Source organism: Narcine bancroftii, chromosome 14, assembly GCF_036971445.1.
Source record: "Narcine bancroftii isolate sNarBan1 chromosome 14, sNarBan1.hap1, whole genome shotgun sequence".
NCBI classification, from domain to species: Eukaryota; Metazoa; Chordata; class Chondrichthyes; order Torpediniformes; family Narcinidae; genus Narcine; species Narcine bancroftii.
In genome coordinates, this window is record NC_091482.1 from 59,943,690 (window position 1) to 59,969,724 (window position 26,035).

General features: G+C 40.1%; 1 protein-coding gene and 1 long non-coding RNA gene across 15 annotated transcripts in view; one reads left to right on the forward strand and one right to left on the reverse strand.

The window, feature by feature from the left end:
• sema6d (semaphorin 6D) overlaps positions 1 to 23,870 on the forward strand; it is a 284,007-nt gene extending 260,137 nt beyond the window's left edge. For 7 of the 9 annotated variants that reach the window (XM_069910619.1, XM_069910620.1, XM_069910621.1 and 4 more), the window contains 17 exons: positions 2,226 to 2,337; positions 2,497 to 2,557; positions 4,239 to 4,301; positions 4,633 to 4,734; positions 5,128 to 5,218; positions 5,935 to 6,054; positions 6,214 to 6,302; positions 6,972 to 7,189; positions 8,049 to 8,180; positions 8,298 to 8,453; positions 8,891 to 9,064; positions 9,761 to 9,901; positions 11,389 to 11,466; positions 11,621 to 11,679; positions 12,057 to 12,107; positions 15,529 to 15,660; positions 20,720 to 23,870. In XM_069910619.1, the coding sequence (XP_069766720.1) occupies positions 2,226 to 2,337; positions 2,497 to 2,557; positions 4,239 to 4,301; positions 4,633 to 4,734; positions 5,128 to 5,218; positions 5,935 to 6,054; positions 6,214 to 6,302; positions 6,972 to 7,189; positions 8,049 to 8,180; positions 8,298 to 8,453; positions 8,891 to 9,064; positions 9,761 to 9,901; positions 11,389 to 11,466; positions 11,621 to 11,679; positions 12,057 to 12,107; positions 15,529 to 15,660; positions 20,720 to 22,038 (3,098 nt within the window). In that variant the 3' untranslated portion in view covers positions 22,039 to 23,870. The remainder of the gene's footprint in view (positions 1 to 2,225; positions 2,338 to 2,496; positions 2,558 to 4,238; positions 4,302 to 4,632; positions 4,735 to 5,127; positions 5,219 to 5,934; positions 6,055 to 6,213; positions 6,303 to 6,971; positions 7,190 to 8,048; positions 8,181 to 8,297; positions 8,454 to 8,890; positions 9,065 to 9,760; positions 9,902 to 11,388; positions 11,467 to 11,620; positions 11,680 to 12,056; positions 12,108 to 15,528; positions 15,661 to 20,719) is intronic. The other 2 variants (XM_069910618.1, XM_069910617.1) reach the window with 2 other exon arrangements.
• Positions 5,813 to 26,035, reverse strand: part of LOC138749385 (uncharacterized) — a 165,906-nt gene continuing 145,683 nt past the window's right edge. For all 6 annotated transcript variants that reach the window (XR_011348597.1, XR_011348598.1, XR_011348599.1 and 3 more), the window contains 2 exons: positions 7,710 to 7,880; positions 5,813 to 7,119 (listed from right to left, as the gene is read on the reverse strand). This is a non-coding gene — a long non-coding RNA (uncharacterized lncRNA). The remainder of the gene's footprint in view (positions 7,120 to 7,709; positions 7,881 to 26,035) is intronic.

A 26,035-nucleotide genomic window follows, 5' to 3' on the forward strand; every position in this document is an offset into this window, starting at 1 on the left:
AAATGTATTAAACTAAAATGTGAACCTCCATTTAAGTGCTTTAAATTAACAAAATAATTCTCCTGCAGTGACCACTGAGGATTTACGTCACTACTTTGTAGACTTTTGGGCTTAACTAATGGATTTGACCAAAATGACCCTTATTTTGTCTTGATAGTAAATATTTGAAAGTGCTTATCAGTGAGGTCCTTTGAGTAGAAATGAATGATGGAATAATTTTTAGTGATGTGGATCTCCAGGAAAGTGTTTTTCTCCAAAAACAGAGCTCATGCCTTTCTTCACATAATAACGTGTAGTAATCACATTCGCCTGAGCAAGTAGTTGGGGACTTGGTTTAACATCTCAGCTGAAGGTGGTATCTCTAACCAAATATTGGCTACACCATTAATATGTTCAAATCTATTGTGGATTTTAAAAATTGCAAGCTATGGAATTGTAGATATACAAGAACATTAGAAATAGGAGCAGAAGTTGGTCATCTGGCCAGTTGAGCCTGCTCCAGCATTTAATAAGCCATCTGGATGTGGACTTGGCTCCACCTACCTGCCTTTTTCATATAAACTTAATTTCCCCAATTTGCAAAAATCTATATAATTGTGCCTTAAATATATTTAATAGGGTGCTGGAAATGGAAATTGGCAGGTTCAACTTTCCAGAGATGCTGTCTTTTCAGTTCCTTTGTCAAGTTATCCCTCAAACAGAACCAACAGTAGCAAAACCATTGGCTACAAAATCAGGGTAGAATTTTCCTGACTCTTCAGAGACACTGCCACCTGCAAGGCCAGGAGTGTTTCCACTTCTTCGTCTGGTGAGGCACTGCAATGCATGTGCTCAACTGCCTCCTGGGGAAGCTTCCTGCCACACTGAGCTCCAGGTATCACTTCCATGGAGTATTTGAAAAATGCCGAAGACTCGAATATCCAACCCCAGATCATTGACTTTGGTGGTGAACAGTGAATCCTTAGGATGCTGTCATCTCAAAGTATTTTTCCAAATTATACAGTGCCTTCGTTTAAATGTTTATCTTCATTCTGCTGGCATTCCCAAATGCATTTGGCGTGCTAACATAACAAGGCCTACACCAATTAAAGGGATAGTCCTAGGAGCGTCTTATCACTGCTTAGCACTGAGCAGTAAATGTGTGCTTGCAATGCCTCCCATGTCCAAAAGCCAAACTAAAAAGCTGCCACATTTCATCAGATATGATTGTCCAATACACAGAGGGATCATTACAAAAATAGATCAAACTGTTTGCTCTGACCTCTGTACCCCACTCTCAAGGATGACAAGAGTGTTATTTATGTATTAACTGTAAGAGATCAATGACAATGTGATCCAATGATCTCCAACATGCCAAAAATAAGATGCTAGATTAATTGGCCATGCAAATTAGTCGATATAATAGATGAAAACAAAGAACAGCAAAGGGGAGTTGACGGACACATGGAAGAGAAAATGTCACAAGAAGTGGGGGAAGAGGATTTAATGAAATTGCTTTCCAGGAATGAGCTCTGACCTGATGGGCTGAATGGCTTCCTCTGGCCGAGGCACAATACCATGTGGTAAATTGTGAAGTCGACAACTCGACAAAGTGCCTTTGTCCACACACTTCTGAAAACTCGCATCCAGCCACAGCGAGTGGTGACATTGGGCCTTTATTTGCAAGAGAATTTAAGAGGAAATGTACCTCGCCAATCTCGGTGCTCTTTAATTATGTTTCATGCCACCATTTTTTTTCCCCACACCGACTTAAATGAGTTTGTCACCTGCCAGTCAGGTGCAGAAAAATTGTCTTCAAGACCATCTGTGATGGTAACATGCAAACCAGACTCTAAGATTGGCAAGGAGATCCCTTTTTTTTTGCAGAGCACATGCAATCTGGATATCTATCACCTTGGGTTTTCTTGTCCTGTTGCCTTGAGGGGGTGTCAATAGAGCCCAATGAATAGATATTTGAAAACTAAAAGTATAGGCAAAATCAGGGAGCAGGAGGATACATGAAACCATACTTATCGTTGGCATTGACAACGTTTGTTTTATAGTCATCAATTAGAAAACAAGTGTCAGCTCTTGTATTGCTTATCTCTAATGTTTTGTTCAGGCATTATCTACGTGCATTCTCCTCGCAACCGGTTTGTACAAGATGCCCTCTGCCAGTTAACATTTTGCATGAATTTCCCAGCTCCGTTTGAAGATGTAACCAAATTCTGTTTTTTGTTTTGCAGTTTCGAGGCAATATCCAGTGTTCAGAGGACGACTTTTAGGGAATGAATCTTTACATCGATTGGACTACCAGCTAATGTTGAAAATAGAAGATATGCTATATATTGCTGGCAGGTAATTTGGCCTTTTAACTCTACATCTGGTTGTGTTAGATCACAAATTTAAACATTGAGTTGAAGTTGCCCAGCACTAAATTTTATTGAAAGTGAACTTATTGAATAGTTATGTCTGCTCTAAATTTCAATTATATTCCATAAATGTTCTTTTTAATAGGGACCAAGTCTATGCAATTAACTTAAGCGATACTCCAAGAGGCGAAATAACTTCTAGAAAAGTAAGTCAGTTTTATTACTTTCATGCATCTGCATTTTCCTCCTTTTTATATCCCACACTTCCCTCCCCCCAGTTATATTTGTTCTTTCTTTCTTTGGTTATCAGGGATCTATTCAATTAACAAGGAGCTGTAAATCCCTTTTCTAGTTTATTCCAAACTGCTGGAGTGTGGTCCTCACTCCTGGACTTCACCTCTGACCCTCTTGTGGAGGGGGTGGGGGGCAGCACAGTTAGCGTAATGCTGTTACAGCAACTGGGACTGGTTCGAATCCTGCACTGTCTGTAAGGAGTTTGTACGTTTCTCTCCCCCCCCCCATTGTCTACGTGGGTTTCCTCCCAGTGTTCAAAACAGTAATTGGGCAGCATGGGCTCATGTGCTGAAATAGCCATCACTAAATCTAAAAAAAAATCACCTGCACTTCTCGCTGGTTCACCATTCTCTATTGTCCCTCCTGCTGCTATATCCTTGGTTCTCACACCTTACTGCCATTTTAACAAGCACAGTTTCCACATATATGTTGATGAGAGCTGGCTCCCCCAATGCCTCTCTTCACTTTGCCTGCTGTCAGATTACTCCTCTCCCATACCATCTTACATGAGCTGTAATTTCCTCTCCGATAAACTACTGCAAATTCTATTTCTCTGGTTACAAATTCAAAAGCTCCATCCCTTGACCTTGTGACTTCATACATTTTCCTGTTTCTGCTATTTATTACTTATTGTCATGACTCTTCCAGAGGTCCTCAGCCATCTGCCTGACCTACAGTTTTCTCCTCTCGACTTTGGCCCCCTCCATAATACAGGATCCCCTTCCCCAGTCTGGGCCTTGGGATTCCCTCTCTGCCATGTTCTGCTTTCCTTTCCCCAGCAAGATTTTAGCCATCCATTCTAATATTCCTCCTTTAACATTCCAGTTATATTTTCCAATTGTATCTGATTTTTATTCCACCATAAGGGCAGCAGAGTGGAACCACTACCTCACAGTGCCAGCAGCCTGGGTTCAATCCTGTCCTCGGCCGCTGCCTGTGTGATATTTGTACGTTCTCTCTGTGATGGCATGTGTTCCTCTGGCTTCTTCCCAAAGACTTGCAGGTTAATTGGCCACTGTGAACTGCCCCAATGGGTGATAGAATTTGGATAAAAGTTCGTGACTATGTGAGGAGAAGAACAAAAATGGGACTAATGTATAATGAGTGTAAATGGGTGATTGATAGTCGGCAGATACCGTAATGGGCCGAAGGGTTTTTTCCTGTGCTGCATTCCTCTAGAATTCTAGTGAAGATGCCGTTGTTGTTGTGCACGGTCTCTTCCTACCTTTATCTATCGTCTGCTCTTGGTCTTTACATCTCTACTTAAGGAAATGCTAACTGAACTGAGTGTTCATCTGAAGCAGCAAGTTGAGGATTTTATTATATGGCAGAGTTTGTGAAATGCAATTGGTTACCAGCTGAAGGCAAGGTTCAGAGTCCCTTCCTGTTCAGGGAAAGAATCGTGATAATATTGGTGGATTTTGATAGTGAAAAATTCCAATATTCGAACAGCTGGTTGTGTGCTCGGAAGTTGCAACGTTAGAAAATGTAAAGTTAAATCCATTTTATGATGAACAAAACATTGCGATGAGTAGATTTTAGTGGGTTATGAAATGTGAATGTTAGCAATCATTCATTTTTGCATCCCAATAGAAATTAACCTGGAAGTCAAGACAGCAAGACAGGAGTAACTGTGCCATGAAAGGCAAACACAAAGTAAGTATTGTGAGTTATTGTGTGTCAATATAAATATGCTCTAATAAGGAGTTGATTTACCAAACAGTGCTGAGATCAGGTCCTCGATAGTGCGGAGAGTTGTAGTAAAGCGAATAGTGGATGTATTGATTAAAGTAAATATTGGCGTGTATGAGATGTCTTGCTGATGTATATTGGAATGAGTGAGTAAAGCATTGATATTTCACAACTATTGATTTATCTGAACAACTGTATCCAATGGATCGTGACTTACTTCATCTTTTACAACTGATTAAATCGGAGATGTTGTACCTATCTCGTTACACTTCTTTTGGATTTTTCTTTACATTAGGATGAATGCCACAACTTTATCAAAGTGTTTGTTCCCAAAACTGATGACACGGTTTTTGTCTGTGGTACAAATGCTTTTAACCCAGTCTGCAGATATTATCGGGTAAGTAATGATAGGACTTGCATCAATTAAAATGTAGCTTTTCAGCAAACCTTGGGCATTGATTTTTTTTAAAAATTACACTAGAAGCACAGGGTTTACATATTGCAATTCAGTGGGATCTTTCCACACGCAGAGAAACTCTGATGGTGGTAACTCCCCTATTTTTTTTAAATCTTAATATTTCGCCATTGAGAAGTTTTAAAATATTAATCATTACAAAATTCTGCAGTTGTTGCCATAATAGTAGTTTGCAAAGGTAATCTGAAAACAGAGCACAACTCTCGAATACATCAATTGTAATTGAATTTATAGCTGCATAAAGGGTTATTGCTTCACAGCTGTCATATCGAACAATGCTCACACCAAGGTATAATTTATCTTCATTTTATATAGTTGGATACTTTGGATTATAATGGTGAAGAAGTCAGTGGTTTGGCACGTTGCCCATTTGATGCCAAGCAAACCAACGTTGCTCTCTTTGCTGGTAAGATGTTCATTTGTAACGAGTCGAAATGATTAATGATGTTTCTAACACCAAACTAAGTCAAGTGCCACGCTGGTGTCAGAAATATTATAATTACTGATAATTCTCTTGAGTGTGAAAATGTGGAATAATAGGTTGGATGGGGAAATCAGATGCTCCATGGGTCACTCTAGATTTGATCAGATGGCCGCCTTCTCTGTATAAAATTCAGTGCAACTCCGATTATCTAAAATGGTCAGGACCCGGGCCTATTTTAGATAAAGAGGTTTTTTTTTCGGAGAACTGATCATTTCTTAAAACAGCCCAGTAGCAATGTTTAAACAACAAGGTAAGGTTCTTTTAAGCATTAAAATGATGTTTAATTCTCAGCAACAACAAAAAAAATCACCGCGGCCCCTGCTGCCGCTGGGAGCCCGACGTTTGGCTCTGGAAAAGAAATTTTGGATAAATGAGGACTTTTGATTTGTTTCAGATACCCTCATTTATTCAAAATTTTAAAAAAAAATTTGGATAACTGAGAATTTCGGAGAATCGGAGTTGTACTGTACCTAGATTCGCATTCCTTGCCAACCCATGGAGATGGTGCATACACAGTAAGTGTTGAGCTCAAGTTTTATTCATGAAGAAGCCACAAGATAATAAAGCAGCCTAATTGAAGAAAGCACAAAAGTAAATTCACAATTAATGAACTATTCTTGATTTTTAAATTCCTCCAGACAATAAGTTGTACTCGGCCACTGTTGCGGATTTCCTCGCGAGTGATGCAGTTATCTATCGCAGTATGGGAGATGGTTCAGCCCTGAGGACAATAAAATATGACTCAAAATGGATCAAAGGTACTTCAAAAATTGCACATGCATTCTAGATTATAAGCAAGTGTAAACTTTTGTTCCATAACATAAAGGCAACATTGTTAGTAATGTCTAAATGCTTGAGAGTTTATAGGCAGTTAAAAATGTCAAAAATCTAAATTAAATGCTTAATATTTTTGACAGAACCACACTTCCTACATGCTGTTGAATATGGAAATTTTGTCTATTTCTTCTTCAGAGAAATAGCTGTTGAACACAACAATCTTGGAAAGGCAAGTAGCTTCTGGAAATGTCACTGCCCAGCCGCAACTAAGCATTAGAAATGTTGATAAATTTTGTTTTAAATAAGCATAATCCTAAATAATGCATGTTCAATAAACATATGGCCACATTGTTTATGAATAATTACCACAACTAAACTGAACTGCACATTTAGAAAGAGTGGGAGGTTATTAATTGGCAGACATTCTGATGAAATGAGAATCAACATTGAAGGGATTGATCATCTAATTGCATTTGATGTGCAGATCACTTTTGCATAGTCTATTCCTATACATTTGCACTAGAAGTGGAAATCCAAGATTTACAGACCTAACGATCAATTTTTCAAAAGGATTTCTCGAAATTACTCTGCTCTCTAAAGGCTCAGACTAATAAATATTTTAGTCCCACTAATGCTGTTCATGTTACTTGCTATCCCATGTAGATTTGCCACTGTAAATTATTAAACATTTTACTCATGGTTAATTAAAGCAATTTCAGCCCATTGACCACATGTTTTGCAAGACTGGAGGGCAGACCTGAGAGTGTAATGCTTGTGTGGAAACCCATGAAGTATTTCTAATCTCTGTAGGAAGAGTTGTTTACTGTGGGTGTCTGCATGTATTTTTTTTTTAATATAGTTTGGTGTGTTTCAGTCCCCTGTTCGCATTTCTTCACAGGCTGTTTATTCACGTGTGGCAAGAATTTGTAAGAATGACATGGGAGGATCCCAGAGGGTGCTGGAAAAACACTGGACATCCTTTCTAAAGGCACGATTAAACTGTTCAGTTCCTGGAGATTCATTCTTCTACTTTGATGTATTGCAGTCTGTAACAGATATTATACAAATCAATGGATACCCGACTATTATAGGAGTATTTACAACTCAGCTTAACAGGTGAGGAATGCAGAAAGTTGAATTCACATTTCTTTACCGATGCATCATTTACAATTTTTACATTTAGACATAGAGCAGGGTAACGGCCCCAGTCGCCCGATTACATTTTGAAGGTTTGAGGGGAAACCCACGCAGATATGGGGAGAGCGTACAGACAGCGTGGGTTACGAGCCCTGGTCACCGGCACTGTAAATAGTGTTGCACTAACTAAGCAACATCAAAGACCCTTGTGACATTTTAATTCCATTAAATGCATCTTTAATACTTGACAGGTCTCCTATCAAGAAGTCAGGTTAATTAAAAGACTTTCATTTAGCTGGCATAGCGTCTGAAGCAGGCAGTCCTAAGCCAGTAGTGGTCGCTTGGAGATGGGTGTGAGACAAGAGATAGGGATGTTGGCGCATTTACCATCAACCTGAAGTTGGCTTTCAATCCCCCCCCTCTTCCATCAATGCCTGTGTAATCTGGCCATTTTGCTGTAAAAGTTGTAAAAAAAAAAGTTCCCAAAGTGATGGCTGACCTTTTATTTCTCTTCATGGATGCTCTCTGACCCATTGAGTCTTGCCAGGTACTAATTGTTTGCTCAAAGATTCCAGCATCTGCAATTCTGGTGCTTCTCTGATTAGAGTCGCTTGCTTCATGAAAATACTTGAACAGTCAGGAACAGAAGAGCGCCGTCCTCTTGGTTTGTCTACATTGAAACACAAATTGACGATGAGAGCTGGGCTTCGGATATTTAAAATGTTACTGTCTTATCCAATCCCAACATTTTTTCTTAAGTCCTAGATTTTGCCCTTTATTCTTCTGGATTAAAGGCGGTAGAAATGATTTTTATGCAATATTCTTTTATCATATTTAGTATCCCTGGATCAGCTGTGTGTGCCTTTAATATGGACGATATCGAAAAATCTTTCAAGGGAAGATTTAAAGAGCAAAAGACGCCAGACTCTGTCTGGACTGCGGTTCCAGAAGATCGTGTACCAAAGCCAAGGTATAGTCCTTTCGTGGACATTACTACCTCTAGCAGTAGTTATTTAACGATTTCAGAGAGCTCTCTTAAAAGTTTGGAATAGCTTCAATTCTATTAACATATTGTGTTATTTTACAGGCCTGGATGCTGTGCAGGACATGCTCCAGCAGAATCTTACAAGACCTCTATTGATTTCCCCGACGAAACGCTCACTTTCATCAAATCCCATCCTCTGATGGATTCCGCTGTCCCTTCGCTCATCGAGGAGCCCTGGTTCACCAAGACCCGGGTCAGGTAGGACATTTGTAACCAGTTCAGTAAAACCCCTGGTATCCGGCACCTGCGGGGGGATTGGTAGATCTTGCTTATCAAGTTTTCACCTTGAGCAGAAGAGGCCAATCAGCCTGTCGGGTCGGCTCTACCATTTAATCCTTATCACTTGGCCCCACTCCCTGGCCTTCTCCCCATAGCCCTTGATGTCCTGGCTTATCAAATACCTATTAATTTCTGTCTTGAGTAACCGGAAAACTGGTGTATTTAAGTCTGCGTGTTGCGTGAATGGAGAACTAATGGTGACGTGTGCCAATTTTAAACTTCCACATTTTTTACCGCGATCTTTCTTTGCCGGTTGCTTCAATTTCGGATAACCTGGATTTTACTGTACCCATATGTGTTCATTTCCCTGTTGTGTTATTGACCTGCAACTTCTCAATGCTGTTTCACTTTTGCAGGTACCGTCTGTCTGCAATAGCCATTGACAATGCTGCCGGACCACATCAGAACTATACCATTATCTTTATTGGTTCTGAAGCAGGCATTCTCCTTAAAGTGTTAACAAAAACCAGTCCCAGCTCACTCAATGACAGTTTACTACTGGAGGAAATGGATGTCTTTAACCCACTGAAGTACGTAAAAATTTCTAATTTCACTTCTGCATAATTAGGAATGTACAAAATTTAAAAAGACGTGGGAATAACAACTTAAAATATTTTTTTTAATCCTACGGTCATTATTCCCTTACATATCCAAGATGCTTTGTCTAAAGGCAAGGTCAGGAAATAGATCCATCATGAAAACAATAGATTTCCAATACCACTGCAGTGGTTACTGATCTGTGATTGGTCATTGCCAAATATGTATTCCTTTGGTACGTCTGGGCCCCTCTATCTTGGTATTGAGACAATGTCGATTCTGATTATAGGGCTTTTATATCGACTTGTTGCCTTCAGCCAGCAATTGCCTGATTGAGGAGACATGAAACATTTTCTAAATGAGGATACCTCCAGAAATGCATTAGATTTTCATTCAGTTTTCTCCTTTAATTTAAATAAAACCACTTAGTAGCAACAGTACTTTACCTGAGACTATATTCCATAAATCATTATTGCATTCTCAAATTGCTAAAGACACTGCTTGAAAAAAATACATATGTGCTTTGCTCTGGATGTAATTTTCCATGAGCATTTAGAATTGAGGGGGAATTTAAAGAAATTATGTAGCTTTCCAGATTTTTTTTCTGATATACCAATTTAAAGGATTTGCATCCCCCATTTGAATTTTTATGCTTTGTGCCTGACCAAGTCTGTTTGAAACCAAAACAGGTGTAATGCTGCAAATGAAGATGACAGGAAGGTGCTGGGATTGCAGATCGATAAGGATCACCATACCTTGTTCGTGGCATTCTCCAGCTGTGTCATTCGTGTTCCACTCAGTCACTGTGAACATTATGGCTCTTGCAAAAAGTTAGTGTTTCTCAACTTTGTAATCGCAACTGAACAGCATGTAGGTTTCATTTTTCGATTGCAGGAACTGAACTAGGCAGTGAATTGACATGGAAAGGTTTACCAAATTGGATACAAGCAGTTCATTGTTGCAATGAAAGGGTTCCATAACATAGAGCACAGATTTGACAAACCGGACAAGAGAAAGCAGGTAAACTTTTTGGGGCTTAAAAAGGTGAGATTTAACAGGGAAAGTTAGCATATGTTCTACTTGAATCAAGATTTCTTTATTGTCATGTAATAGTACACGAAATTGCCTTCTTCCTGCTGTAGGGCAAAAGAGTCACCATTCGTATTGCCTGGTGCCCTTTCAGTCAAGGGGAACGAGAACCAAAAGAGATTCCCTTCAGAGTTACTGATGTGGATTCACCTCCAGCGCCTCTGCAGCCGCAAAGACTCCAGTTCTATTCATCGGCTGCCTGAGCTCCAGATCCCGACCTCTCACGCAATCAGGAAGCATTGCATAGCCCGATGCCCTTTGGGAGCCCTTCTTGCCCTCAGCGCTCTCTCGAATCCTGGCTCCAAAGGCTAGTTCATATGAGTCAGTCTCCAACAGCCCGCGCGGGTCCTCCACACTGCCACTGAGCCCCTCGGTGGTCACCTTCCCTATTGGGTCACAAGACCCATTAGAATCATGGCTGATGTATTTTTCCTTTCAACCCCATTCTCCTGTCCTTTTTGAGCACCCTTGCATTATTGAGAAATACCTTTTTAGTGCAGTAACTGATTATTTGAAACTCGAGAGCAAAATTGCATTAGCTAATGGAACTAAAATATCAATATTGACTGTGAAGCTCTCACTAGAATCTAGGATGTTCAGTAGAGTTAACTGTCAATTTAATAATTTATCATGTGAAGATTTTCAGGGAAGCTGGCAGCTGAGGGGTGACAGCAATGAGGATAGGTCACAAGACATAATGGATTGTGTAACTGAAGATTATTAACAGGCTTTTCATGATCTATGAAGAGCTAGAGTTCAGAAATAACAAATGCTATAAAAAAATTAAACTTTTTAAATGAAATGACTTGTTAAAGACATTTTATTTGAAGAAATATCTACAACATCCATGGAGACAAGTGGACCATTCTAAACTATATATACGTAGGCAACTAGCCCATCCAGAGGGAAGTGTTCAAATGGCAGAAAAAATGATAAGAATTTAAAGATTAAAAAAATAAAAGATGCAAACGTTAAAATAAACCTCTATCGTGCAATGGGCAAGACTAATTTAACAAGAAAAGGGAACTGCGTTTCTAATGAAGTGAAAGGGGTAAATCATGGAAGATCATTTTAAGTGGGAACCATCAGGATTTGGACTTCTATGCCTGTGATTTTTGTGCTTGTGAACAGCAGATCACCCCAACTGTTACCATCCACACCACTAATGTGTTTATTTAAAACTTAATACACACAAAGATGCCATTATTACTTTCTGCTTTACCCACAGAGCTTGTATTGGTTCAAGGGATCCATACTGTGCCTGGCTGGATAATAAATCATGTGGAACTGTGAGGCCTGGTGTAGAGTAAGTATGTGCTTTCATTAACACTTGAATTTCTGATAGACGAGACTGTAGCTTAAAGTTGATCCCTTCTATTTACTATTAAATAAAGATTAATTTAAAGTCTAAACAGCCTTATTTCAATTGATACAGATTTTTGTCTTTTTTAAACCACCAGCACAGTGTTCGAACAAGATGTGGAATCTGGCAACACAGCACATCTTGGAGACTGTCATGGTAAGTGAGATTTCTCCCACCAATTTCCATTTATACAGGGGCAGGGGGAGATTCAGGATGTGAAGCATAAGGTGGAGGTTCCACCTTAATAAGGAGGAATGTTAAGTTACAAAATCCACTTTGTAGTTTCACACACAACTAACATTTCAACCAGATATGTGTAAAGTTTCAAACAAAGCTAACCTTTTCATCGTCTCTCTTTTTTTAAAGCTGAAAATCTGTATTATTTTCTTGATTTCTAAATGGAGGTATATTCAGCTAATGTTCTGAAGTTTTATTTTTCTGGCATCCACAGCTGGTTTTGATTAAACTGTTTCAGTTGTTCAGTTCATTATCTTTTTTTTCTCCCTTACTAATCTTTCTTTTAATTTCTCTAGAAATCAAGGTCGCTACACCAGATTACAAAACATTTGGTGATCCAACATCTGGTTAGTTTTTTTTTGCTTTTACCTTTCCTCCTTCCACTGCCTCAGCACACTTTACCCTTTTCCCTTTCTGCTCACTTGGCAGATGGCCATGTGTGATTTGTTCTACATCTGCCAGCCACAAGCACGATACAGCAGACTAATCATTCTTTCCTTCTCGGTTACTAGCGGCTCCCAGCACGTTTCCCCCGCCTCCGCTGACTAATCAGGTCTCTTACCAAAGGGGTTAACACGTTGCTGTACAAAATTTGATGCATTTTGTAGCAGCCCACTTCTTGCTTCCCAAGCATGTGGAGGAATCTCGCTGGTTAACTACTAATCTACATATCTCTTTCCTCAGAAATCCAATAATGAAATGCTAACATCTTATTGTATTGTTAGAGGTGCTGAGACACAGATTGTATTTTGTGTACACCAATTTACATTACTGTATCCCCTAGTTCTTCACATATAATGAGGTCTGAGCAGTGGCCAGCATTCATTAATGTGTGTTCCACAAAGGGTTGCCGTGTCGAGAAGTGCAAAGTTCAATCTATTGTAAAGAAGCTTCAAAACTCGTGATCACCTGCTGCTGAACCAAATAATGGTGTCTCCGAGCCCCAATCTTACTAACCCACCAAACGTTTTGCTGCTCACGATGGAAGAGTAGCCCACTATAAAACAAAAACGCGGCCTTGAAGGTTTCAGGATCAATAAGATGAGGGCCTGCTAAAAGCAAACAGGATGCAAAAAATAAATGATGCAATGCAATTTGTTACAATGTTGTTGCTGACACCATCATTCCTGAACCAGCCACTGAGATTGATTTCCAGCTGTAAGCAGCTCTCTTGGTATTCAGCAAAACACTGCAGATTTAAAGGGGGCATTTGACACATTATCGATCGTAAATGCCTTAATTCTGCTTAAATTTGTTATAGCATGTGAAATGGTTAATCTGCGTACCCCTCCCCACAAGTGTTCTTGACAAGAATTAGTTTTCACTTGGGCACTATTACTGGGAGATGTAAATAACACTTGAGCCATGATTTTGCATCCTAATCAAATGAAATTGTGCATACATCAGGTAAAAAGTTTCTCAAGTTGATACCTCAGCAGGTGGAGACTGATTTCTGTTAAAACCTAAATCTTTAACATCTTACCAATTTCTAAATAGAGACACATCAATTTAATGATCCGAAGTCTTATTTTTCTGGTGTCCACTATGGTTTTGATTAAACTATTTGCGTTCAGTGTCACTCGTGTGCCCCAGCCACGTCTAATTCTGTGGGAAACAGCACCCTGCCACAGCGACACGCATACGTTGAAAGTGTCTCCATTTCCAAATCAGGGTGCCGAGTCCTAAGAAATAGGAGCAGGATCGGCCATCCAGCCTGTCGAGCCTGCTCACCATTCAATGAGATCATGACTGATCTGATGATCGGCTCATCTTCATTTACCTGCCTTTTCCCCATAGAAGCCCAATAGCCTGTATACACCTGAAATTGTCTGATCTCGGAAGCTAAGCGAGCTCAGGCCTGGTCAATACTTGGAGGGGAGACTGGCTAGGAACATCAGATGCTCTAGATTTCTGTGAGGGGTACTGCCTTACAGTAGACAAAAGTTAAAGAATTTCATTTATGTTGCATTCTAAATGTAGTATTACAATAATGGAACCTTTACCTTTATCCCCTCCCATGTAAAAATCTATCCGACCTTGTCATAAATATATTTACTCAGGCCAGGAAACACTTTGAATCAGGATGTAATGAAAAAAAAAACAAAAATGTCCTTCATCGAGGGATTAAAGTTGGTCAGGTAGTCTGTAATGGGACAGGGTTCAGCAAGTCGTGTTCCCAGTGTTTCTGTAAACGCCCTCTGCCAGCTGCAAGAAAAGCCTCAGGATGTTAAGGGTGTACAAGTGACTGGAAGTAAATAAGGGTGCAGCACCAGTTCTTCTTTTCTATCGTGTTCTCTCAATGGAGGTGCACATGGGCCAGGGAGCTCTGCGCAGCTTCCAGCCAATCTCATCCTCGACAATCCTTGTGAAGTGACTGAACCCTCAATTCTCCACGCAAGGAATCAGCACACCGGAAGGGGACGTCCCCACATCAGTAGATCTTCAATGCTTGGCCTCTGGTTGTTATGAAGCATATTAACAATTTGAATATGAATGTAGTAGGCAGGATTAGTAGGTTGTTGATTTCCACAAAATTGGGCAGGGGGTTGGCAGATGGAATTTATTCTCAATAAGTGCAAGGTGATGCATTTTTCAGATGTCAAATGGGTTAGGATGTGCACAGTAAATGGTAAGGAAAGAGGGACCTGAGGTCCATTGTGGCTTGAAATGTGGAGGAGCTTTGCAGTAGTAGAGGACACGTCTTGTTAACATCCCAACTTTTATATTCTATACCCCAATTTGTGAAAGTAATGTTGTAATTTTACAAAATATGATTCTCAACCTTTTTCTTTCCACTCACATACCACTTTAAGTATTCCCTATGGCATAGGTGCTCTGTGATTAGTAAGGGATCGTAGGTGGAAAGAAAAAGTTTGAAAAACCACTGTTTTAATCGTCCCTAATTGACTCGTTATGTGCATGGTTTGGTAACTCCAAAGGAAATGGGCCAATGACAATTTTTCTCAAGCAAAATACTTCAGTAACAATTGGGCCTGTAGCAGTGGTTCTCAACCTTCCCTTCCCACATCCCGCCTTAAGAAATCCCTTACTAATCACAGAAAACCTATGCCATAGGGAATACTTAAGGTGGTATGTGAGTGGAAAGAAAAAGGTTGAGAACTGTTGGGTTAGATTGAACTTGGTGTGGTGAGCAGATGGACACAATACTTTTAGAAGGATGGGGTTGCATTGGAGAGACCTCAGAGCAGATTCACCAGGATGCTGAAGAAATTGGGCTTTTTTCTCCCTTGAATGAAGGAGGTGGTGGTTATGACTTGATTTAGATATAAAATTATAAAAGGTAGATAAGACTGTCAGAATCCTTTTCCCATGGTAGGGCTATCAAAACGAAGAAAATGTATTTTTTTTAAACTCAAAGATTAGTTGATATACGGAACATGCTGCCAGCAGAGGTGGTGGAATCTGATATAGACACTTGACCAGGCACTTAAAAAGGCAAATTGTAAATGAATGCAGTGGTGGCTCAATGGGATCAGTACAGAGGGGACAAAGGGTAGACATGAACAGGGTGGGTTGAAGGGCCTGTCTCAGTGGGATGTGATTCTGAACACTGAGACTATGTACAAATTGCACAAAACAAATTTTGAAAGGTAGACTTCAAACGAGCGCATTTGGTTCAAGGGCTTTCATGTTACACATGTAAAGTAACTTTTATGCTGTTGTAATTTGACATTAACAAAGGTAATTTATTCACAATTTCACCCATACCCCATTAATTCTTCAAATAATTTAAATCTGTCACCACAGAAACGGATGTTCCAGCAGCCTCTGCAAGTAACCCGATAATATCTCCAAATGTGATTGGTTCACGAAAAGTTGCAGTGCAAGATGATGTGGAGACTTTTGATTATTTTGAAACCTTATCTGCTGTCCCCAATGGTAAGGCCTTTGAAGGGAAGCTTTCTCCCACTGAATGGAAACCTGCTTTATTAAAGAGCTGCTATGTCTATTCAGTCCATCAAAATGGTGGAAGCCAAGGTCTCATTTGAAAACAAAACACTAGTCTCTTTAAAGTAAAAGAACACTGATCAGGACAGGTGCTGATGGAGTGAAACATTGCTCTTTATAACATTCTAAGTCTGCATTGTGTGAGGTGGAAGCTGGTTATTCCAACTCTGGTTTCAGGTATCAAATAACAAAGCCTTTGTACCTATTGCTAGGAGATCATCAATTACAATCCTGAACAATACAGCGCTCCAAGCACTCATTCAGACACCTGGCTGTGTGTTACGTCAAAGTATTTTACAATGTGCAGAAATTTGCAAAAAAAATTTAATCAATCCCTTAGTACAGCAGGAGTACAATGCACATTGTAACGGCCAAGATTTGTTAATAAGGCCAAGTTAATAATCAGCTAACCTAGGGAAAATATGTTTAATCTCAAGTTCACTTTAACCTGCTGGGACTGTCTATCAATTTTCAGCATTTGAACTTGGGAAAAATTAAAGTACAAGGGATAAGTGGCCAGTTGTTTGGGTCTTGCTCAGATGGATTTTTTCTTTAAAAAGCAGCTAAAGCAGGTTTCCTCTCAGTTCTACTGGCAGTGTTTTTATTTCAGTTAATTACTTTTACCTCGGTTAAGACATGCTCATTACTGATGCATGTTGTAGATCTGTTGCACTTCAGTTTCAGTTCATTTGTACCTTTTTGTTGTGTAAAAGTCAATGCCATTGTTTGATTTGTGGTGTTCTCTTCTGTTAACTACTGCCATTATAGAACTAACCCTGAACATTTTATCATACATGATGGATAAAATGTTCAAAAGGCCTTGCCTAACTTCTATATTTCAAAAAATTTCTAATCATACATGCATCTCACTAACCAAAGAAGTAAAGGATCTGCATGTTGTATTTGGAGGATCTACCTCCTTCCTGGCCAGTAATCATCCCCTTGAACATTCCCAGTGAGTATTAGCTGTGCTCAGTTTCACATTTATGTACTGAACTAATATTTTTTATCCTCTAACAATTTATTTCTCTTTGAGGAATTCTTTGAGATATACACGGAAAATGGGAAGTAGTTTATACAAAAGACTAATAGGATATGCTTTCTTCAGGTGCCATTAATTTTCATGACTGAATTAATTGCAAAATATTGTGATTGTATTTTAATTTGCATGGAGCCTATACCGCCGACTAACCTCGAGCAGGAAACTATTTCCTGGCTTTGTTTATTTGGTTACATATTTTATACTGTACTACACTTGATTTAACTTCTAATTCTTTATACTTGGTATGTGTTATTTTATTTGTTTGGAATTCTACCAACATGGGACACTTTCAAAAAGTTCCAATGCTAATATTTTTTTCTATTTTGACTGAGAGTATTTCTGTATCTTGCACGCAAATGTATCTGTTGGCACGGGGTTGCCTGATGGAATTAGAAATACAGCAATGAACTCACAACCAGATGTTTTCCCCGAGTTCAAATTAGAAAGTGGCAGCTTGTTCAGAGGCCTGTTCAAAAGAAGGAAGGGGAGAGAGAGAGACCCTGAAAACAACAGTTTACAGATTCCAGGTAGACAAGTGCGCCTGTCCGTGCCAGTGCTAAACTATTACGGGAATGTCAGCCTCAGGTTGTACTGTCTTCCCGCACACTCAGCTCTGTGGGATTAGAACCTGTGATTACATCTTGTGACAAATACTCTCAAATTTAACTAAACTTCCCCTCTGTATTTTTTTTAGTTACAGAAATTGTCAAGTATTTACAATTATTGTAGAATATGTCCCTTGCACTAGAGATTTACAATAGTCATCTATAATAATTGTATCTTTACTCCTGTTTTATTAATGGATCAAGAAACATGTGCATTTACTTAACATCCTAATTAGCAATTTGTCAACCACATTACTGAGGTAGTTACATTGTCTATTTTTATCAACATCCCAGAGTTGGCTCTGCTTCTTGGCATGGGTGCTCTTTTAAGGGGAACATATTGGAGATGATGAGAGAGCTTCTCAACCACACTTCATTTGCAAATAATGGGAATACTACAAGCTTTATTAATTCTGGTTTGTATCAAGCCATAGCAATAATATGAATTACAGTTGACCCTTTTAAAAACATGTTGCATTACAATGTAATATGGGATCCAGTTAGTTAACTGAAAAAGACATTGCTTGTTTACTCAAAGGATCAGTTAATTGTTCATGCATCATTGCTGACAGCTTGAAATAAAATTGTAAATTTCCCTCCTGTTCCTTGGATATTCTACTGTGCACAATTTATTTAGCAAATACTGTCTGGCTTTTTTTTTATGCATTCAGCTCCCTGGGTTTGGATCTGTTATTCTGGTATCCTCATCTTTCTAAATGTCCCTGTTTTGAAACCTTAGTTTGATCAATTAAACTGATCCCTTTAGGCACAGTGGTTCTCAACCTTTCTTCCACTCACAGGGCCACCTTAAGTAATCCCTTACTAACCATAGAGCTCCTATATCCAGTACTGTATAGTGTGAGTGGAGGGGAAGAAGGTTGCATTGACATTCCTGAGGTATCCGAGAATAGAGGGTCACTTTCGGCTTATAGGCTGAAATGATTGCCTGTATGCAAAGTATGCTGGGTTCATGCAGTGTCATCAAGTGGTGAGAAACATTCACGTGAACCTGAGCTCGACGTTAGTGCAGAGGCAGCTTGATACCAGCACTCTTTCCCTAGGTGTTGAGTCTCTTGCCATCCTCAGTAATCTTCTCCTTAGCTCTTGTTCTACTCCCAGGTGTGACAGAAGAAATTCTAGCAAAGGGTCATGTCTTGGGCTCAACATCTGCCATGCAGCCAATCTTGACCTGCGGTTGAAGTAGCAGGGATTTCAGATGGGGAGCAGTCCGAGATAATCTTGTGGGCCAGTTTGAGGGCATTTGCACTCTAATGCAATGCAAGCCCTGGTGAGATGTGAAGTATTTGGTTTTTCAGATGTTTCCTTTTTAAAAGAGAGCGTCTAATCTATCACTTTTTGAAAAGAGAGGATCATGGAGTCTCACTACTTATTGAACTTTAACATCTGCCAAGCTTCCTGTAGGATGGGTTTAGAATGATAAGGGGTAAATGCAAGCTGGAGGGACTAATGTGGCTGGGGCACTTTGGTTGGCATGGGCACGTTGTCCCAAAGTATAGTGAGAGACCATGGGATGTTATCGTAAAATTGTATAGTGTCCAAAATTCAAATTCCACAGCACTCTAGAACCATCCTTTGCGTTTTGATACTACCTTCCAAATCTTATCGTTGGGCCCTTTTCTCATCCTATGTATCATATACATATTGAATATCTCAACCCTGAAACCCTCAGCAACATCAAAGGATTAATGGCTCAAGTATCCAAAGCACAGCAAGAGTTTCTAGCCACAAGATCAAGAGAGGAAGATTAGGAAGAGCCACACAGTGTGGGAGCATGAAATTAGAGTCGATTCCAGATTTGTGCTTTCATTAAAAGGAGAAAACAAATGATATACAAAACAGGTCCCATTAAAACGCTCTGGGTTGCATGAGAGAGACAAATCTGATGGCTTTTAAAATGTTAACAAAACAGTTTACACAAGTTGCCTTCACTGGTTAAAGACTATGAAATTTGAGGTTTTGTATCATAACTGGCCCAGAAAGTTACCCATGCAGTACTTATCATTTGATCAGCCCTGAATGCTGTGTAACATAGCAAAGGAACATCACATTTTGCTTAACAAAGTGCAACAAAAGGTATAAAGTTACAAGGCTGAGAGAGCCATGGCATTTTGTTCCAGAAAATATGACCAACTAAAATCAACTGTTCTCACATCTAGTTCCAATTTATCTCGTGTTCAAAAATCCTCAACTATATTTGGTATCTCTAGTATACAGCAATTATTGAAAAAAAAAGCCATTCACTGAAAACACATTTGGATTGTAGTTTGTTCATTTTAGTAGCTTAATGTTGGTTACTTTTGACCACATTTAAACCTTTCATAATATATACTCTGGACTGGGTCCATGGGTAAACTACAGTACGAACCAGCTAGTGTTTGGGGAAAAAAAACCAGTCCCAGAAAACGGGGACACAAACAAGTATATGCGCTGGTTGGTAGTTCCCTGTTAACTGGGACCAGGGTATAGGCACTTATTGTTAATCCCTGGAAACAGGGACATGGAGCCCAAGTATTAAGAGATGTGATATTAACCACCATGTCATATTAAGAACATGTTAAACTACGTGGAGAAGCTCCTATAAATGATCAACATCAGTGGTGAGCAAGAAATGCTTGGCAGAAGTTAAGGGGTGAGCCTTCAATAAAAGACTCCCTGACTAGTTGTCACTTGTTTCAGCCCATTCATTCCCAGACAATGAGTATAGGAAAATCTCACAAATAATTAGTTCTCCCAGCAGTGTTAAACACACAAATTCACAAGGGCCAATTGCGTACAGTTTGCAAAATATCTTTTAACTGCAATGAAAAGTTGATGTATTTTGCATTCACTCATTAGTACTACAAGGCATAAACAAATCCATCCCATAAGGAAATCTTGCACTTGTATTCAGTTGTGGTGACAACCTCATTTAATAAATAACTTCTGAAACTGTGCACAAGAGTTCAGCTCTGCATGAGAGGGCTTCCTGGAATTAAATTAAAGATCACTGAAAACACAAACAAACAAATTTGCCTGTTTACGAACCAAAAAATAGTTCATGGGTTTCTCTCAGAGTACTAAAGGATCTTTTTAATTTAGACATACAGCACAGTAACAGGCCCATGAGACCATGCCACCCAATTAACCTACAAACCCCAGTTTTGAAGCTGGAGCCCCCGGGGAAAACGTACAAACTCTTTACACACAGTACGGGATTCAGGTCCAATTGCAGGCGCTGTAACAGCATTACACTAACCGTAACTTCCAGCACATTCTGTTCAAGAATAGGGATTGTCAACATAGAAACACTAATGCTTTTATGAACTTATTTGTTTTGCTACAGGTGTACGGTGGGAGGTACAATCCGGAGAAGCAAACCAAATGGTTCACATGAATGTCCTGATAACCTGCGTTTTGGCTGCTTTTGTCTTGGGAGCCTTCATTTCTGGTGTGGCCGTGTACTGCCACCGTGATACGTACTTGCGCAAAGCCCGGAAAATGAACAAGGATGCAGAATCCGCGCAATCCTGCACTGACTCGAGCGGGAGTTTCACGAAGTTTAACGGGCTCTTTGACAGTCCAGTCAAGGAGTACCCACAAAGCATCGATACACCCAAGCTTTACACAAATCTGCTCTCTAATGGCAAAGAGCTGCCACCAAGCAGCGATGGAAAAACAATGATTGTGGACAGTCATGGACAACCACCCGAGCTGGCAGCCTTGCCAACACCCGAGTCCACGCCAGTACTTCATCAGAAAAGTATTCTACCCATCAAGAACCAGTGGGAGAAAGCCCAGAACAACATTAACGCATCGAGAAAGGAATCGCCTTTAAAAAGTCCCCAAATTATTCCATCAAGTCCTCCTCCCCATTCCCCGATAAGCCATAACAGCCAAATACCCAGCGCTGTGGTACTTCCCAATGCGACCCACGCCTACAACATGTCTTTCTCAAATTCTAATGCCCACAAGGCCGAAAGGAAGATGCAGAATATAGAAATGTCCATCACTAGTCATTCCAGTAGAAAGGAACAGCAAAGAGCTGTGGAAGCTAGAAATACATTAAATGACCTCCTGAAACATCTCAACGAAAGTGGCACCAGCTCCAAAACCATCTTGGGGGATATCCCTGTGACTCGTCAAAATTTAATGCTGGAACCAATGACCAAAATCGTGGAAGTACCCCCCAAGGTTCCAAACAGAGAGGCTTCGCTCTATTCTCCTTCTTCTACTCTTCCTCGACACAGTCCCACAAAGCGTGTGGATGTTCCATCCACCTCGAATATACAGTTGTCGAGCTTGGAGAGGGAGAGGGAACGCGGCTATCCCAGGAATTCTTCACAAAGGCACTCGATATCTGTGCTCCCCAAAAATGTCATCAGTTCGTTGAATGGAGCTGTGTTGTCACGGCATCCCAGCTTTAACAGGGGGGGGTATTTTCCTCCAGCAACTCCCATGAGGATGGACTCAGTACATGGGACTCCCCTTGTTATTCAACCACAACCCAGCTCACTGTCCCGCCAGAGTAGTTACACAAGCAATGGGACGCTGCCTCGATCAGGAATAAAGAGAACACCATCCATTAAACCAGATGTGCCACCAAAGCCGTCCTATGGCCAACCCACGACCCCAGTCAAACCACTACAGAAGTACAGTTACTAGCGGCTTAATAAGCAATGTCCGTTTCTCAGTTAATGTGATGTGGGAGGACTTTTCGGATGAATGTTGCTTGAAACTACCAGTGATAATGCTCTGATAAACATACAGAACCAAAGTAGCTACCGGTATATTTCCTCAGATTGCGTCTTTCAGCAAGACTGAAAGCAGGAGTGTTTTCCTGCTGGGTGAAGAGATGCTGAGACATACAAACTGTTACAATTTGGAGCCTTGGAGAAGTGCAACATGGAATTTATCCTAAGATTTTTGCATCAACATAGAAGGAAATACTTGAACAATGGTTCCATTTTCACTGCTGTTGAGCATTGTCTCCCTGTTGAATGTGAACGGTATTAATGACAGGACATGCAATTGTCTTGTTGCTTGCACAGATGTTTAATGACTTTTCATAAAACTTCTGATTTCAACAAATGTACTTTTGGTTTGACAACTTGCCACTCTAGCCCAATTGTAGCAAGGACAAATACTTTGTGGCATTCCCCGTGAATGTCACAGATAAAGTGCTGTGTGAACCGCACAGACAAGGATGCACTTAATGGTTCTTGTGGCAGCTGTTAAAATGTGTTGCCTGATATACTGAGCACGGCGAAAATGACCTAAACGTGTCCTACTGCAAATTTACCTGGACCATATCACTGTGTTGAGTGCAGCTACCTGTCTACAATCACGGACTTTCGGAATGGTGTCCATGTGGCTTAATCAAATGTGGCATCCATTCTATGCTCGCACCATTAACTGTAAATTCATACAGTTTATCTTACAATCTGTAGACACGGAGCTGCCCTGCCACAGAGATGGGCAGTACACAAGATAAAGGATAGTGCAATCACTTTGTTAAGGAGAATTAAATGTGATTGGTAGAGCATCAAAAAGAGTCCATGCAGGTAATGGCAATGTTCTGTAAATAGCGTATCTGTGTTCACCTGGATTCTGTGCATTTTGTGCCTTATTCAATAAGCATCATTTATATGGAATTCTTGTCAAGTGTTCTCGAACAGAGAAGCTGCTTTCCAGTGTGCCAGTTGTATTTTATTTTAAATGGTTTTGTATAAAATGAAATAGTTCAAATCAGGCAACTTGCAGCCATTTAATAAGTGGGGAAAGAAAAGAATGATCAATAACGTGGTTACACCTTGACATTGGGAAACATTCCACTGCAGTTTTTAAACAAGAACAAAGGTTGAAGAAAGTGTAGCGGGAGTTGAACAAAAGTGACTGGTGTACCACACTGAAGATAATGTAAAAACCCCAACATGCACAGGTAACCCATTCTTACTGACATTGATTGGACAAGTCAAACTGCATGGCTTAAATACTAACCACATTAAAGTTAAAGCTATCACGGATATTGTGACATAATTAATTCACCATAACCAAATCTCCGTGATGCGGTAGAATACTTTCCAGCCAATGAACAAACTACTGCGATCATTTCAATATTATTAAAATTTTTAAAAAGTGATTTTGCACCCATTGAGGCTAAAAAGAGAGAGAGCCCAAATCACTTAAATAAATGCTGCACTGTATATTGCTACTTGAGTATTTGCTCAATTTTTATGTTGCCTTTTTTAACTTCCTGTATTGCCTTTCCATTAAATTCACTTTCTCCATTTGTGTTAAGGTAAACCCAGGTCGTATCTCTTTATGGTACATTGGCAAGCTAACTCTTTTAAAAGAAAAGGTTGTTGTTGTAGTATAATGTCCTATGAAGTAACATGTATAGAAAATCCTTGTAAACTTGTACTGTGGAAGTGTACATAACATACATTTTGTTTTTAACACCGCATGTAAAGTCAAAATAAAAGAATCCAATGGAATATTTCATTCTCTATTTCTCTGCAAATTAATAACCTTCCATGTGCAAGTCAAATTTAGACACATACATACATTCAGCACGGTAACAGACCTTTAGGCCCACAAAACCGTGCCACAATCCCCAGAACATTTTGAACGGTGGGAGGAAACGCAAGCAGACACGGGGAGAACGTAGAAACTCATTACAGACAGCACAGGATTCAAAACCCAGTCGCTGGCGCTATGACATCATTGCGCTAACTGCTAGGCTAACCATGCTACAGTTCCTACTTCCAGAGTTACCTCGAAAGGAATTTCTGATTGTTATTTGTCACAAACCCTAGAATTAAAATTCCACTCACTGGGGCTTTCGAGTTCACAGTCATTTTTATAACACACACATAAATGACCTACAATTTCTGCCAAACCTTGCCAGGTTTTAGTCCTTCAGGGAGTTCTGGCTCTAAACATCTGGAGAACTGATCAGTTGTGCCAAATGCCCTGCACTCCACTGCTACAGTGCAGTGGTGGAAAATGAATTGGAATTTCCTAGCAGTTGCTGCCAGCTGAACCTTCACCAGGTTAAACCAAGTGTAATCCATATTTTCTTACAACTTAAGGAGGAGACTATAATCAATCCTTCCAGTCCATGCCAATTCACAAAGCAATCCAATTCCCCAACTAATTTTCACTGCAACCGATTCTCATATTTCCATTAACTTGATCCAAATTCCACCACTCCCCGAAACAACGGGGTTCTATTTTCTATGACCAGCATGACTTTTGGGGAAGAAACCAGAGCACCCAGGGCAAAATCCTCACTAACGCGGACAACAAGCACCCAAGATCGGCATTGAACCTGGGTCACTGGATCTGTGAGGAAACAGGTACCATGCAGAAAACGTGTCTCATCTGAAAGCACTGCCAGATGGAGAGATGTAACTTGACAGGTAAATTTAGATCTTTTGATTAAATCGAGTTAAATTTATAGTTTATATTTTAATGGGCGGGAGTAACAAATTCTAAAGGAAATCTGTACAAAGGGAGGGAAGTTTAGGGGAGACATCAGGGGTAAGTTGTTTTTACTCAGAGTAAGTTGTGGGTACCTGGAATGCCTTGCCAGGAGTGGTAATGGAGGCTGGAACAATGGGGCATTGAAACTGCTATCAGACAGCCACACGGATGAAAGAGAAATAGAGGGTTAAGAGCAAGGAAGGGTTTCATTTTTATTTTGGTAGGAACAGTTACCAGCAACGCTATTACAGCGCCAGTGATCGGGAGCAGGATTCAAATCCTGCGCTCTCTGTAAGGAGTTTGTACATTCTCTCTAGGTCTCTGGGTTTCCTCCCACCTTTCAAAACGAAGCTGGGGTTGGAGGTCAAATCGGATGTAATAGGGCAGCGGTGGCTGATGGGGCATGTCTACATTTTTAAAACATTTTAAAAAGGAACATATATAGGTCAGCTAAACATTGAGGGCCGAAGAGCCTCGACTGTTGTTATGTTCTCATTTTGTGTTGGTTTTCAATTACTTTTGAATGTTTGCAAAAGTCACCTTTGACCATTGGTTCGGACTGGGGTGTGGCTTCACCAGCTTTGAGAACAATCCAAAAGGGTTGCTGATTGGTCCAGGCCTCCCAATCAGCTCAGAGGTGGCTTCCTTCCAAACATTTGCTCTTGAGATGTGAAGCAAGTTTAGCAGAAATTCCAGACATTGTTACTTGTTGAGTATCTCTCCCCCCCACCCCCCCGCCCCTCAATGAATTATTAAGGTGTTGAGGGAAACACTTTAAATCATGACATCCCTTCAGGGCATGTGGGCTGTACCTAAAGAACAATCCTATCCTCCAGGTTATGCCAGACTGCAGGTCATAATTAACAAAATATATTTAAATCGTCAGAATTTGTAAATCATTGAACGACTCAAATCTTGCTCAAGTTAATGTCCATTTCCCATTGGCAGGACCTGATTGGAATGGTCAGACATTCTCCACAAGTCAGTCGTTCTCAACCTTTTTTTCCCTCTTCACATACCACCCTAAGTAATCCTGTAGAGCATCTGCAGCAACTAAGAACCCCTCACATATGTGCAGTACAGGGTTTTGGGAGTACAGTGCTCTCTTTGTGAAGAACAAGGGGATGCTCAAGGGTTTAGGAACCTGCTGAAACCATACCTCAAACATTCATCA